Source organism: Prenolepis imparis, unplaced genomic scaffold (genome assembly GCF_030444845.1).
Source record: "Prenolepis imparis isolate NDT839.2.m4 unplaced genomic scaffold, iyPreImpa1.0 SCAF_11, whole genome shotgun sequence".
NCBI lineage: Eukaryota > Metazoa > Arthropoda > Insecta > Hymenoptera > Formicidae > Prenolepis > Prenolepis imparis.
The window spans coordinates 911,708-927,626 of NW_028141169.1; the positions used below are offsets into that span (position 1 = coordinate 911,708).

Consider the following 15,919-nt stretch of genomic DNA (forward strand, 5'->3'; position numbering starts at 1 on the left):
TTTATTTTTATTTCGATGTGCAAGATTGATATAACCGCCTGATATTTTTAACAACTAAAATAGATACAATTAATTTTGAAGATATTTAATTTGATAATTAAATAACCATAATTTAATATCTCTCCTTCTTTTACACTAATTAGTATTATATCAGTATTTTTCAATATTACAATTTACTTCAATAAAAGAATTTTTTAAATGTTTGTCTTACATAAATGAAGAATTTTTAAATTATAAAAGAATACGATTATTGCAGTTTCTATATTTTATAGAAAAGAATATTTTATTTATAATAATTTTATTTTTATTGCAATAACTTTTTATATCGAATTCGAACTCGTAATTGTGTTAGTTCGCTTAGGTTACAAAATATAGTTATTGTCATAGGAAACAGCTTTCCCCCGATAAGGTATAGCGATACGTTACGAATCATTATTGATCAGTAGGTTTCTCGCTTTTTTTGACCTTAGCATGTATTACTTATACTCACATGCGACCTCGTAAACTCCTTTGGCAAACAGAGCGGTCATATGAGATAAAATTGATGTTAAATTCATGTTAAATCGAATCTTAACGGGTGAGGTAATTTTAATTAGCATCATAATTTATCCTGATACATAAAGTATTTTACTGTGTTCATAATCAGCCAACGAGATGTATCATATTTATTTGCGCGAAAACAAAATTTCTTTTATGGTGCAAGAAAGGCATGTATTATGTATGTGCAAACGTATTAACGGACGTTGTCATGATAAAAGTTAAATGTGCCATAAAGAGAGTTGCATCACAACTCTGAGTTATTTGAGAATGGATGAAAGAAGATCAATATATAAGTAATTAATATCCCGAAGAATATTGATTATCGCTTTATAATTAAGAGTTTAAATTCTTGGAAAAAGTATCTTGTCGAAGTTAATATGACTTTATACTATTGATACTATTAATTATATTAATTATGATTATATATATATATATATATATATATATATATATACATATTTAATATTATTATTATGTCATTTTTGTATGATATTAAAATATGAGATGCATATATGATAGATATATATTCTTATTGTTTATTTATAAAATATATTAATCTTGACAATGTTTAATTAATATTTACAATTAAAATATATATAAATTTATATATATCTATATATATTTTAATAATATATATTCATTATATGTGTATATATGTATATAAATTATATATTATTAATATAATATTGAAATAATATTATATATTGAAATAAAATTAAATATTAAAAATTAAAAATTAAAAATTTACATTTATATTCTTATTTTTTAAATTAAAATTTATAATTTAAGAGATATAACAAATAATAAAGAAATATAAAAATAATTTTCTTAAATATAAATTGAAAACGTATTTGTTCAAAACATGATTTATTTAATATCTAGAAAATGCAATTAAATAAGGCATATAAGGGGAATCTCCTACTCTCTTTCACTCTCTCTCTCTCTTTTACTTTGAAAGTAGAAAGTTATACATAAATCAAGAGAGGAATATACTTACAGTACCGAATTAAAAAAACTATTTAAAAAGCGAATAGTATATCAAAATAAAACAGCATCTTAAGTATTATCAGATGATCAAGGATAATAAGTAAATATATTGTCACTGATACTTATCGATCTGCAAGTGAAAATTGTTGAGGAAAATGATATCTTTTCCTCTTTCTCTTAATGAGGATTTTAATTATTTTATTATATTATTTTTATAAAATGCAAAGAAAGAGGAATCTTATTATTATATTAGATGAGTCCATCACTGTGCTCACGTGTCTCTTTGCACAGTATGACACTTCTTTAAATAACAAGTAAAATAGAACAAGATCACTGGAATTCGTTCTATCAGTCTAATAAATCCTGCAAAATCGATTTCAATGTCTTTTTGTATTCGAAAATGACATATATTTGTAATTTAGATTAAAAAATTTTAAATATTCTCTTTTGAACTTTCGCTCAACTATTACGTAAATGTTCGAGAAGGAGTCTTCGATTAGAGTATTTGCTGAATGATCTTTATTAAGTATTAAGGATGTGGCAATACAGTGGAGAGAATTGTTATGATTATTAGAGTCTCATTTTTTCATTGATCCAAGAAGTAAATTTGGAAACATTGGTGTATACATCCGGGTAACCTTGAGCGCATGGTCTTCCACCGGAGACCAGACCGATAATCGATCCGTCGCTACCACGGACAACTCCGCTACCGCTGTCACCCTGTAACAAAAAATAAGCAAAAATTATTCTCTTTGTTCCTTGTTATATATAATCAGAATTGATAATACAGTAATTGATAATAGTACAGTTCAATAAAAACATAACTTTTTTTTTTAATACAAGAAAAGGATTAATCATTTTTAATTTGTTAATTCCGGCTTTTAAATTGCTCCATCATGTCATAATTTTGAGAAATTTGCGATTAAAATTTCAAGAAGGACTGTTTTATCATATTTGATCATAGTATTTGATGTATTTGTTGAGTTGTTAAATTAAAGTTCTGTCAATTATGGTTAATAAAATATTCATGATTAAATATGGGAAAAAGTTGCGAATTAAATAACTGAGAATTTAATAAATAAATTATATATATATAATTATTTAATTCGCAACTTTTTCCCATATTTAATCATGAATATTTTATTAACCATAATTGACAGAACTTTAATTTAACAAAACTCAACAAATACATCAAATACTGTGGTATACTTATTTATACATATATAAATATTTGTATTATACATATATATATATATATATATATATATATATATATGTATAAATTTTGTTTTGTGAGAAGCAAAATGGAAAATATTATTCTGGATAAGATAAAAATTAAAAAAGATGAAATTATCTTAAAAATAGCGTTCTGGTATAATTAAGTGCGTATTCAAGCAAGCATAATTATAAAATATACAGTACAGAAGCAGAAAATATTGAGTTTCTAAAAAATAAAACTAGTTGAAAAACAATAAAATAATATATAGAAGTATCAAACGTTTCTATATTATATAATTACGTACATTGCAAGTTCCAGTTCCGTGGGTGATGAGGGTACAGAATTCGTTCGGGTGGACTTTCATGAAGTTTTGATGATACTTCTGGCATTCATCTTGAAGCATGACTCTCGCGTTCAATTTTTGCAAGTTATCGTGTATGCGTTGCCTGTAACCCGTAGAACCCCAAGCTACGATCGTAACGAGTTCATTCCTCACCGTACCCGACGTCGGGAGCCTGATCGGCTGTTGTCTGGAGTTGAAGGTGATGGGCGCGGATAGCTAGAAATATTTTTCATACAAATAAGCCGGAATATCGATCGTATTTTGTATGTAGTATTATAGCAAAATCACGAAACATATGCACCGGAAATATAACAAATGGTAATAAAAACGCATGTATAGCAAGACTTATCTTAAGATCGTACCTCAAGTATACCGATATCAAAACCAGCATCTCTTCCCGGAGAATTTGGATTGTAGCTTTCGTGGTACCACATTCTCGATACTCTGTGAGTCTCTCCACCCGAACTGAGCAGAGTTGTTCCACTGACAACGGTTAAGCCTCGTCTTAGATTTGCATCTTTCAATAAAGGTTGTACGCAATGCGCGGCTGTCAGGATATGACGCGGACTAATAATGCTACCGCCGCAGAAATGGTTGTTGTTGACCCTGATGGAAATGCAATGCCGATTTTCTTCGATGGTGGTGGGTATTCCATTCACCAACTTCTCGGGTTCATCCGCATAGACTCCTACGAAACAAAACGTCGTAAATATTTCGTAAAGTAGTAATTTATGTGCATAAAGTAATTTTTAAACATCATCACAAAATCATCTAAAAAAAAATCTTAAAATGCGATGACAATCTGCAAAGAAAAATTGTAACACAAGAATGTTACTATCGTTTAAGCAATTAGCAATTTTAATATTTCATTATTCCACTTAAAAAGCCTAGGGAAAAAATTTTATATTTCAAAATTTATATAATCCCATATTTTTCACGACACATATAAGAAAAAAATAATTTTATAGACAATTTCTATATATATTTATAGTTATTAAAAATAAAAATATATGAGGAGCAGAGTAATTAGTTATTTTAGAGATTGCATATGCGTTATTAGTATTCGAAGTATTCGATATTAGACTTACCAGCGACCGCTAAGGCGATCAGGATGCACGTCAGCTGCCTCATTTTGCGTATCCTTCACTCTTGATACCGCGCCTGACAAAGATTGGAAAGCACAGTAACGACCAATGTTACATGCGGTACAATTTATATACATGTTAAAATATGCACACAGGTGAACAGCATTAATCGCACCATTTCTTCTTTATCGCGTTAATAATGAGATTACGTTAATGATGACGATTATTGCGAAGTTACGTAATATTGAATTAAAAAAGATATAACTGCCATATTTTTATTGCTTCTCTATTTATTTAATTATATTTTTTAGTAATATTGCAACATTGTGCAAAAAATGTAATAAATTTTCGTGGAAATAATTTAAGTTATACACAAAGATACAATAAAGGTAATAATAAATAAATCCGTTTGTCATATCTTTTGTGCTAGAATTTAATAAATAATAGTAGTAGAGAAAGTAGTAGTAAAGAAATAATAGTATAAGATAGTATTTAATAGTATAAATTAAGGTATAATTAAAATCTTAGGGATATAGGTTTTTTATGTGTGAAAGATCCATAGACATCATTTTTTTATATGCTATAAATAGGAGAAATTTTGAAATTTGTTTACTTTGAAAGGGTTTATAAGAGATGTTTTGTAACACAATATATGGATCAGATCAATTCCATTAAATAATAGCAAAGAGATATCTCTAATTATATTTTTATCGTATATATCTGTTTGCTATAAATCAAGGATTGCTAATTTGTGAGGAATAAATAAAAATGCGCTCATTTTTTGTATGTTCTATAAAAAAAGAAAAACATTTTTATTTAAATCATAAATGATACACTAATTTATATAATATTAATATATACAATTTATTTAAATTGTATTATTCTTTAAATATTATTTTTTATAAATACACAATTTTAAGAATGTAAAAGTAAAGTTGTAAAAATTGTAAAACTTGCAATAGATTCATCCATATTTTTCTGGAAGAGATTTTTTATTGAATTTGTAATGATTAATTATTTACAATATCTTTATATATCAAGTTCGGCAGGTATAGAGGTTTTTAGCTTTAGCTTGTTTAAGTTATAAAACGTAGTCATTATTAAAAGGAACAGCTTTCCAGCGATTTGTTGGCACAAATCATTATGATCAGTAGATTTCTCTCTTTCTTCGGCATCCACGTGCAGGTTTGTCAAGTGTGGCCTCGTAAACTTGAAAACAGAGCGATCATACGTCATAAAATTGCATGTTAAATCAATCAAGATTCTTTATCGGATAAGAAAATCTTAATTAGCATTACAATTCGTATTCTGCTATGTTCGTAATAAACCAATAGCTGTATCGCAACCAAATTTCTTTTACGCAATAGAGGTATGCAAATATATTAACAGACACTTTTGTACTGAAAGTTAAACGTAATACAAAGACATCGTGACGCTGAGTTGAACGGTTGAATGAATATCAATATATGTTAATTAAGCTTTATTTTATTCCGAATGTGTAAAGAACACTCGTTTCACAATTATGAGTTTAAGAAATTCGTTATACTTAATGCCATGTTCTATAAATGTATATATATATATATATATATATATATATATATATTAGGGTGGTCGTTAAATGGAAGATCATGTTGGATGGTCATAAATCAGCTCCAAATGTAGAAAAAATAATTCTCTAATTTTTTCAGATTTTTATTTTCAGCCCTGAGTCTCCCTGTTTGCACGTGAAATACCTAAAACAAAAGCCCAATGTATCATCAGGACTACCAATACAAAAAAATAAGCTGTATTAAAAAAGAATACAAAAAAAAAATTATATCTTCAACAAAAAAAAATCAATGGAAAATAATAAATTAATCGATATATTGATTACTCCGTAAAATAATAATTTAAATTTTTTCACTCGATTTGTGTGTAGTATAACACACACAACTCGAGTGAAATACCGCTTATACGATGTTTTACTATTTTCACGGCAATGAAACGTATTTCATAAAATGTCGCTATTTTAGACTAGAACTAACTTAAATAAATATTTTTTTAAATGAAAAAGAAAATTACGTGCCAACAGGGAGACTCAGGGCTCAAAATAAAAATCTGAAAAAATTAGAGATTTTTTTTTTTCACATTTAAAGCCGATTTACGACTATCCAACATTAAAATTCTGAAAAAACCCATATAAGGACCACCCTAATATATATATGTGTCGCACATGCTTTCGGGACGTCTTTAGCTAGAAATTTATGAAATCGATTTTGCCGTGTTTCCCTTTCGTTATTGATTCACTGTCAGGTGCAACAAGGGACGTGAAAGTTTTTTACCTGATCCTGTTCCAACTTCTATAAATAGTTGTTCTTTTATTACATTCTGATGATATTGCATACTTGACTACAAACGAGCAAATTAGCATTTACACTGTGGATATGCACGATTATCAATTCATGCCTGTCACTGGAAATGACTGTGATAGATTATATCTATAACAATAAGTATAAATATCACACCTCGATCGTTTCTTGTACAAGTATCTTGCGATATTGTGTACATACTATAAATTAGAAATAAATAACGCGACAATTATACACAATGACATGTCTAAAAAAATACATTTAAATATTTCTATCGTTTTTGAAGACATATAGGAATTATTGTTAAGAATTAACAACGTTGATTCGAATGGTAATAGGGAAAATAATATAGGATAAGTAAAAAGAGAAAAACTTTCGATTTATTGTTCTTGAGATTTCAAGATTTTTAATTTTTTTAACCAGATAATAATATATTCTAATATATAAAAATGATTAATTTAAACTGGCATATATCTCTTTTTTATATGTAATTTTTATTATGAAAAAGAAATATGTGCCAGTTTTCTTTCTTCCTTCCTTTTCCGGTGCCATTATATTCTATTTAAATAGAATACGTGCAATAGAGAGATTTATTATATAAATTATTATTATACTAGAACATTAGTATCTTGCACTTATAGATTAATTGTTTTTATATTATAATACATAGATATCAAGACATTAATGTTGTGTTAGAACTCCTGAAGATCTTTCTCTTATTCACGATACGCCAACAAAAATGATATATAACCGCCCGATGTCTTTATCAGCTGAAATAATATATTTTATAGAAGAAAATGTACGTCGTCTGCTTATTAATCATTTAATAGCATAAATATAATAGATATTTATTTCTTATTATTTACTAATATAATGAATACTTTTTCATACAATTGATATACATGATTTTGTATGTTACTTTAATAAAAAAAAAGATATTTCTTGATTTATAATCTCTAATGACGTTTCTTAAGCTTTTTCTTTAATTGTTATTACACAATTTTTTATAACGTGCGCAACAACATCTGTTATCGCATGAATAAATGATTAGAAACTTCATTATGCTTTTATTATCGATATAACAGATGAAAAAATTTTAAACGTTTTATCACAGTAATAATTATAAGCTATAACACTAAACATGAAAATACATAGAATACTACTGGGAAGAGTGTGTATAATGATTAATTGTTACGTTAAATTGTGGTCAATCTTACACTACAAAGCGTAGACATCGTCATAGGGAAGAATCTTCCCGCAGTAATATATAGCGGTTTGTTGGCCCGAATCATTAGAATCAATAAAATTTTCGCTTTTCGTGGCTCTAATTTGTACCACTTGTATTCGCGTGCGGCCTCAAAAATTCCGTTGCACTTAAGAAACAATGGGATCAGAGTTAAATCATTTAATTATCAAAATTAAGCAATTGACATATTCAAATTTTAATTGTTATTTTAATGAAAAAAATTTTAAGAAAACAGCTTGAAAATATTATTATATGTTTTATTACATATACATTTTTATAATAATAAAAGAAGAATAAAGATGAAAATAAAAAATAAAAATTAAAAAATTAAAAAAATAATAATAAAATAATAAAATAATCATAAAGCAATTAATAATAAAATGTAATATTAAAATATCTCTTATTATACAGTATGACATATCGCAACTCGAACTGAAAAAAACTATTATATATTGTTGAAAGAAAGTAGATTCTTAAATATAATTATTATAAATTTAGTGTCTCTCTCTTAGAAATACATTTAATTACACGTGGACATTGATTATGATTTATATTAGCCATAAGACAAAAAATAAGAACACTCTGGTGTAATAAATAAAATAATTGTTCCTCCTGATATACTCACTTGAATGACTAGAATTTCACCTACGATACAGTATAGACACATGTGTGTGAATGTACCGATAGAAGCAGACGCAATGAAGAGAAATCGGGAGAGAGAGAGGCCATATCCTTGCGTTATTACCTAAAAAAATTTAGTGTAAATAAATAAATGAGTAAATAAATTCTTGTTAATATTATGAAGAAATGCTTGTAATGTAAATACTATTTGATTAAGGTTTAGGATTTTGAAATATTAAGGTTTTCTATTTAAAATATGTTCATACTTCGCGGCTCAAGTTTAAACCTTGCAATTAAAAGTAAGCAATTAAAGCAATTGAAGTTTAGAAAAATATTTTCTTCAGTTTTTTATAGGACAAGTTGTTAAATTTTTATATTTTGTAGTATTTTATCTCTGTAAGAAATAGTCAGCAAATTAAAGTTAGAAATGGAAAATACTTGCAGTGACGATTAAAAATCCATGCACAGAAAAAAGTAGCGCAAAACAAAGCAGAATTCCAAGCAACATCAAAGTAAATGTATCTTCAATAATTTTGATAGATCTGCAAAAAAACGTTATCAAGCTATATATTAGATTTACATTATTTAATTACTCATTCTTTTATATAAATAGAAAATAAAAGTTACATAATTCCCTAATTAATATATTATATTAAAATGTAGAACGCGTTTCTCTCTCGTCTATAAAAGTAATATAAAACATTTTCTTATATCATTTTCGTTTTTTTTACTTTAATCTACACGTAATCTGTAATAATTATTAGTATTATGAAATTTTTCGAGTAAACAATTTTTTCTTTATTTTCAAAATTCAATATAAACATATAAAAAAAAGAAAAGAAAAGAAAATATAAATAGTGCTGGAATTACTTATGTTTTATGAAGATAAAATACATTTATAAATTTAGCTAGCGTTTCACGGACGCAATGATAAGACGAAAAGCGACATAAAACCTAATAAGACGTCTGTGATCCTGCACGCTGTACGACAGAGCATTGTAGAAGTCATTCTCGTCGAGATGGAGAATACGCGTTCGGAGATTCTCCAGTTGACCGCAGACGTGAAAAATCAGCAGTCCTAGCAGATTATCCGTACTAGTGTACACAGCGGCGGCTGATATCAGACTGACACCCTGCAGAGCTAACGTTATCTCGTAGGACGGACTCGTATTCGTATCATATATGTAGTACGTTGGCAGCGGCAGCGGTTTACTCGGATCGCTCGTATTCGTCACGTATCTAGGTGTTGTGACACCAAACAACGGTAGTATCACGCCGAATATAAACGTGCACAACACTATGAAATATCCGTATATCGTGATTATGCGCGCGGTTCGCGCTCGTCTTATCATAACGTCTCTCTCTCTCTTCATCTTCAACTTTAACCAATCCTCCTTGACCATTCTCAAGATAGGCGCGAGCTCTGCAAGAGATTACCTTCGTTAGTATCATTATCACAAGAATACTAGATTAAATTGTCACAGAAAAAAAATTATAATTGTAGACGAAATTAATATATGAGCAAAGATTTATCGTAATTTAATAATAGCGATGAATTATCTTTTTTGCATAATTATACAAAATTACATTTACCTTTAATCTTGCGCCATAGGATAAAAGTTTTCAGTACTACCGTGAGAAGCGGTAAAGTGTATTGCAGATTATCGACCATTAACACGAAATCGCCCCAGATCCTTATGAGCGAATGTATAGACGGGATGACACAGCTACACGTTATCACGATTAATATCGAGATTATTCGTACGTTTAATCTTCTCTTCTCGGTTTCGTTATTGTCTGGCCAGGCGCCGAGTAATTTCAGGCAAGCTCGATTTAATGCAACGGCCCATTCGTAATCTGTCAAATGTTGCAACTTTAGCTGATGTGAGGTGAAACGAACTCATGAACTTTTGTGTTTATATAAAATCAAAATTAAATTAATCGTAAGTAGTGAATGATTTTTCTTTGGATATGATCTATTAAAATTATCTTTGCTTTTTATTGGGAAACATTATTTTGGGAACAGATAATCGAGCGCATCATTTTCGTGATAAAATATAATTTAAAATATTATTTATATACATATTTTTGCTAGAATGCGTTATAAATATAATATAGTATATGTGCTTCAATAAAATAATCTCGGAAGAAGTATATGCACACCTATATATCCCGAATGTATCGAAACATCCATTTCGATGGTTGCGAAGAGACTGACGAACCCTTTTATGAAGACAACCGTAGATACCTCTAAAATATCCGCGGTCAGACAGTAGAAATAAAAGTTAGCGAAACTTCGGAATTTTATTCCACGGGTGCACACGCTGTTTATGAATAAATAATGCAGAAAATAACAGGTAACGAAAACATGATCTTTGTAGCCCTTTATAATCCACCCTTTCCTAGTAGAAAAATTATATATATAGCATCTCGAATGCGAATAAAAAGAACGAACATTATCGACGCAGGGCCGCATTTACAAACTTTGTAAACTCAGTATGCAAACGAGAAAATATAGTAACGAATAAAAGAGGAATGAAATCAAATTTAATATTTAATTTTTATTATACCCCAATAATTTAGAGAGAAAGTTTAGCTACTTTTCCATTATTTTTTATTGCTTGTTGCTTTCGCAAAATGATTTTCTTTTGGAACGTTTTGAGCTGAAAATTTCTAAACCCGATCCTGTTGTATACTGCTTATAGATTCACTACTTCATTGAAATTACGAGACATGCGAAGAAATATACAATTTTTTTTAACTTGGTACTCATAACTTTGAAATTATTCTCTTGTCGTGAGCTTTTCGCTCCTTGCATTCTAATGTTACATAGTTACAAGATCATATATAGACAATCGTGAACGTGCTGTTAACGTTTAACACAAATACTACCAGTGCATTATTAATGATGACTCTACACTATATCCTTACACAGAGTAAATGAATGTAATTGTGTTTTGTGTGTACATTTGATATGGTATCGTGTACATCAGTATCGCAATTACCTTTTGTGCTACATATAGGCTGGAACACTTAATTTTATGACCTAAATTATTTTTGTTATGCATACATGTTTTGAAAAAACATGTATGCATAACAAAAATATAGTTTATAGTTTGGGAAAGTATATATTACATGTGCATGTAAGATTTCTTATATAACATTTGATTTTTATACTTTCACCTTGTCTCCATTTTTTATATAATGGGATTATATATATTTTATAATACATAAATATAATCATATTCATAAATTCATAAATATCTTACATAAATTTACTCATTCGACATATAAAAGTATTAAAATTATCAAAAAATCAATAGTTTACGAAATATGCTATATTGTGATATAAAAGATGTAATATCTTGAATTAATTTGTCAATTCATCTGTCATACAAGATTTACTTACAGAGCACATAATCTCTATAAAATTATCAATTTTATAATACTTGGATTATTTTAGATCTTTACACAATATAAATATACATATTTTGTGATTATAGCGAAGAATAATGTAAGCCATATTATTTTTATGTTGTATACATTTTTGTTGTAAAAAAATTCTCACACATTGAAAGATTAAAATACATAAAATTAATTTACAATAAATTACATATTGTTGTAATAACAAATATACTAAGCTTTACACTGATTATGTAATTTTATTTTTATCGATAATAACACTATGATGTCACATTGGCTTTTTAGATGAATATTTCTAATTCAATTATGATGTGCCAGTAAAACTGATATATAACCGCCCGATGTTTTTAATAACTGCAATATAAAAGGTTTATATAAATATGTTTATAGCATAATATTTAAATGGAAGTATGATTTTACGTATATATTTAATCTTCCAAATTATTAAAAGATATTTTCTCCCCTCTCATTCGCACATTATTGATTATTTAAGATACTTATTTATTATTTATTTAAGATGATTGATTTGCAAAGTATATATAAATATCGATATGTGTAACAACATACATATCATGAAATACTATTTTGATATGTGCAACTTGTAACACAATTTATTTTATATATATATATATATATATATATATATATATATATATTACTATATTATTTATATTATTTTCATATATATTATATATATTATTTTTATATTATATTATGATATATATTATGTTATATTATTAATGTTTTCGCATTGCAAACACAAAATGTTAAAATTTTAATTATAAAGATTTTTTTGTGATAGAAAACATTTTGTAATAGAAAAAATTTTATTATTTGTTCAGTTGTGATCTATAATTTTAAATCTCAGCAAGACATCTTCAATATTCCATTTTTTTACGCAAAATTTTGTTATTATTAATTTTGTATTATTTTTTTATTTTCTTCAGAATAATTTTACGTTAGTTTAGAGTTGATCTTACGCTGCAGAGCGTAGCCATTGTCATAGGAAAAAGCTTTCCTGCAGTAAGATACAGCGGTCTCTTGGCCTGCCTCATTATAATCAGTAGACTCTTCGCCTGACTCGACTCCAGGTTATACCACTTGTATTGGCAAACAGCCTCGTAAACTCCGTTACACTTGATAAGCAGGGAAAAATAGATCAAAGCACAGATTCAAGTAATGACTTGATCAAATATTTAAATAAATGTCACACAAAATTAGATAATTATAGATAATAAATCATAAAAAAGATAATAATAAAAATACTCACTTGTATAACTAAAAATTCGCCTACTGCGCAATAAAGGCACATATGCGTGAACGTATTGATAAACGACGTCAGGATGTAGGCTAATCGGGCGATGGACAAATTGCGACCTTGTGTAATTATCTAAGCAATTTAGCAAGGATAAATAAATATAATTAGAGTTTGTTCAGATAAATGTGTCTTAATTGATTAAAAAATATATTTAATCGGATCGAATTAAATTGAAATGCAGCTCTAACAAAGTAAAAACTTCTTTTCAAAGAGAAATTTAGTTTATTGAAATAAAAAGTATAGCAACACAGCATTTCGTGAAAGTATAACAACACAGCATTTCGTGAAAATTTTTTTTCTATATTGTTTATTCGTGATTCTCTTCAAAATTATATCTACTTTTTATTTATTTAAGACAAATTTATAATAATAGAAACTTGACGCGTAGAAAGTGAATCAGTTTTCTTAAATGGTATAATTAAAGAAATAAATATTTACAATTCTAATCGTAAATTTATCAATTTTTTATTGCAGAAAAATACGCGCAAATATATAAGTTACAGAAAAAATACTTGCAGTAACAAATAAAAATCCGTACAGAGCAAAGAGTATGCCGAAATAAATTAGCAGCCCAAGTAGCATTAAAGTAAACGTATCGTCAATGATTTTGACAGATCTGTAAGAGAATGATAACAAACAATAAGTGTCAATGAGTATTACATTTTGCTTTATACTTACTTTTTTGTTCTTTGAAATATAAGTATCAGATAAAGTTACATAATTTTGTAATTATATATAAGAAAAATGACAGAAAAATTTGTATGATTCAAAACTCGAGCAATTTTATAAAAAATTTATACAATAATTGATAACTTAAATTATTGCTGCGAAAAATTATTTTAGAAGCTACAAATATGTCAATCAAACTTGTTAAATAATTTTTGATATTTTTTGTCACTAATTCACGAATTTATTTCGATGTGAGACGAGTTCTTAGATTAAAAAAAAATGATATAACAATATTCAACAATTTTATAGTAAATTGAAAAAATTTCTCTCTCTGTTGGCAATATACGAGTATGTATTTGAGACCTCATAAGACGTATATGCTCCCGCACGTTGGACGATAGGGAGTCCTCGAAGCGATTAAATTCCATATTTAGGATACGCGCTCTGAGATTCTGGAGCTGGCCGCATACGTGAAAGACAAGAAATCCCATGAAGGTGTCCGTACCGGTGTACATAGTCGCGGCCGCCATCAAGCTAAAGCCTTGCAAAACGAAGGTGACCTCGTAAAACGGACTGTCATTTATGTTGTACATGTAATAAGTCTGCAGAGGCATTAATCTGCCTGGATCGGTAATATTCGTTAGATATCTCAAGGATATTCCGAAGCTAGGAAAGATCACAACCAGGATGAACGAGATGAACATGACGAAGTATCCCCATATCATTATCAGGCGTGCAGTTTGCGCACGTCTCACCATAATCTCTCGTTCTTTCTCCGTCTTTAATCTCGTCCAGTCTTCTTTGACCATTTTTAAAATCGGTATCAGAGCTATCAGAAATAAATTGGAATTATGATGTCAATCTTGCGATAAAATGAATATGTATAATGAATATAATGAACGTTGAAAGTGATGAGAATTACACAGAAAAATAAGAATGAAAAAATATAATACACATTTAAGAAAATATAGGTGTGTAAAGAATTTTATAAGGCATAAAATTCTCCTTCCTTTTCTAAAATTTTGATTGACAGAACCAAAAGGAGAAGAAATAAAAGAATATTTTTCTATATATATTTCTTTCTTTTCAATTTAAAATATTGTAATTAAGATTTTTTTTCATTAAAGAAATACCTTTCTTCTTTCGCCACATTATAACGAGTTTCATTACTGATATCAAAAGTGGCAAACTATACTGCAAATTATCGATCATACACGTGATATTGCCCCATATTCTGATGAGGGAATGGAAAGTCGGAATAGCGCTGCTCGAGATAATTATAATTAATATAATAATCACCCGCGCGTCTGTCATCCATCTCTTTCGTTCGTCCCCTTCGTTCATTTCCGGCCAGATCCCCAATAATCCCAAGCAAGCCCGACTTAACGTAATGAACCATTCGTACTCTGTTTCCAGAAATAAACACTATATATTAAAAGAAAAAAAAAAAAGATTTCGATAAAATTTAAACAAAATTTATTTGTAATACTTTATAACTAATTGTAAGACTTTATTTTATTAGCTAAATATTGTTATAAAATTGAAATTAATTAAATTTAATTTTTTAATTATTAAAATTTTTATTAGTCTATTTAACTGAGATTAATTTATGATTTTCTATCTAGAGAGCCTATTGTGCACACATTTATTTGTTTCTATAAGAACGTATTCTTCCACGATCGTTATATTGTTTCAACTTTTATTTAAGAATATTATTTGAAAATTCACTGTTCATTGTAGAAGATAAATTTTTGCTACTGTATGAAAATATAACTATCCCGGAAAGAAGCACCTGCGTATTCTGAATGTGCCGAGACATCCATATCGGCGGATATGAGGTGACTAACTTCCTTCTTTTTTTTTTCTCGATACAATCATGTTTTCCTGTATAACGAATTGTCGCGTGTGCGAAAACTTCCGAAACTAAATTCACGTTCCACAGGTGAATACAGGTAGAAATTAATAATGCAAATGTCTATAAGTAAAAGATGCTTATAGCTCGATTGTTTACCCCAAGGAGGGTTGAACTGCCGCGGAAAATTAATCCTCCCTCTGCGAACGAAACGGCTGCGAATTATCGACAGCATCGATGCGAAGGGCCGCATTTACTTATCAAATAT

General features: G+C 28.1%; 3 protein-coding genes across 3 annotated transcripts; all 3 read right to left on the bottom strand.

Annotated features, from left to right (window-relative positions):
* Positions 1–2,071: 2,071 nt before the first annotated feature.
* LOC145942915 (chymotrypsin-1-like) lies at positions 2,072–4,220 on the bottom strand. Its single transcript, XM_083050084.1, has 4 exons — positions 4,178–4,220; positions 3,452–3,777; positions 3,051–3,305; positions 2,072–2,247 (listed from the first exon to the last, which is right to left on the bottom strand). Exons 1-4 carry the CDS (start codon positions 4,218–4,220, stop codon positions 2,098–2,100), a joined length of 774 nt encoding a protein of 257 aa, XP_082906210.1. The 3' UTR covers positions 2,072–2,097.
* Positions 4,221–5,872: 1,652 nt separating this feature from the next.
* On the bottom strand, positions 5,873–10,583 carry LOC145942917 (uncharacterized). Its single transcript, XM_083050085.1, has 5 exons — positions 10,553–10,583; positions 9,983–10,246; positions 9,344–9,812; positions 8,828–8,931; positions 5,873–5,937 (listed from the first exon to the last, which is right to left on the bottom strand). The coding sequence occupies exons 1-5, from the start codon at positions 10,581–10,583 to the stop codon at positions 5,873–5,875; spliced, it is 933 nt and encodes a 310-aa protein (XP_082906211.1).
* A 1,478-nt stretch (positions 10,584–12,061) lies between these two features.
* On the bottom strand, positions 12,062–15,622 carry LOC145942789 (uncharacterized). Its single transcript, XM_083049814.1, has 6 exons — positions 15,592–15,622; positions 14,933–15,205; positions 14,189–14,628; positions 13,083–13,202; positions 12,793–12,948; positions 12,062–12,166 (listed from the first exon to the last, which is right to left on the bottom strand). The coding sequence occupies exons 1-6, from the start codon at positions 15,620–15,622 to the stop codon at positions 12,113–12,115; spliced, it is 1,074 nt and encodes a 357-aa protein (XP_082905940.1). The 3' UTR covers positions 12,062–12,112.
* Positions 15,623–15,919: the final 297 nt, after the last annotated feature.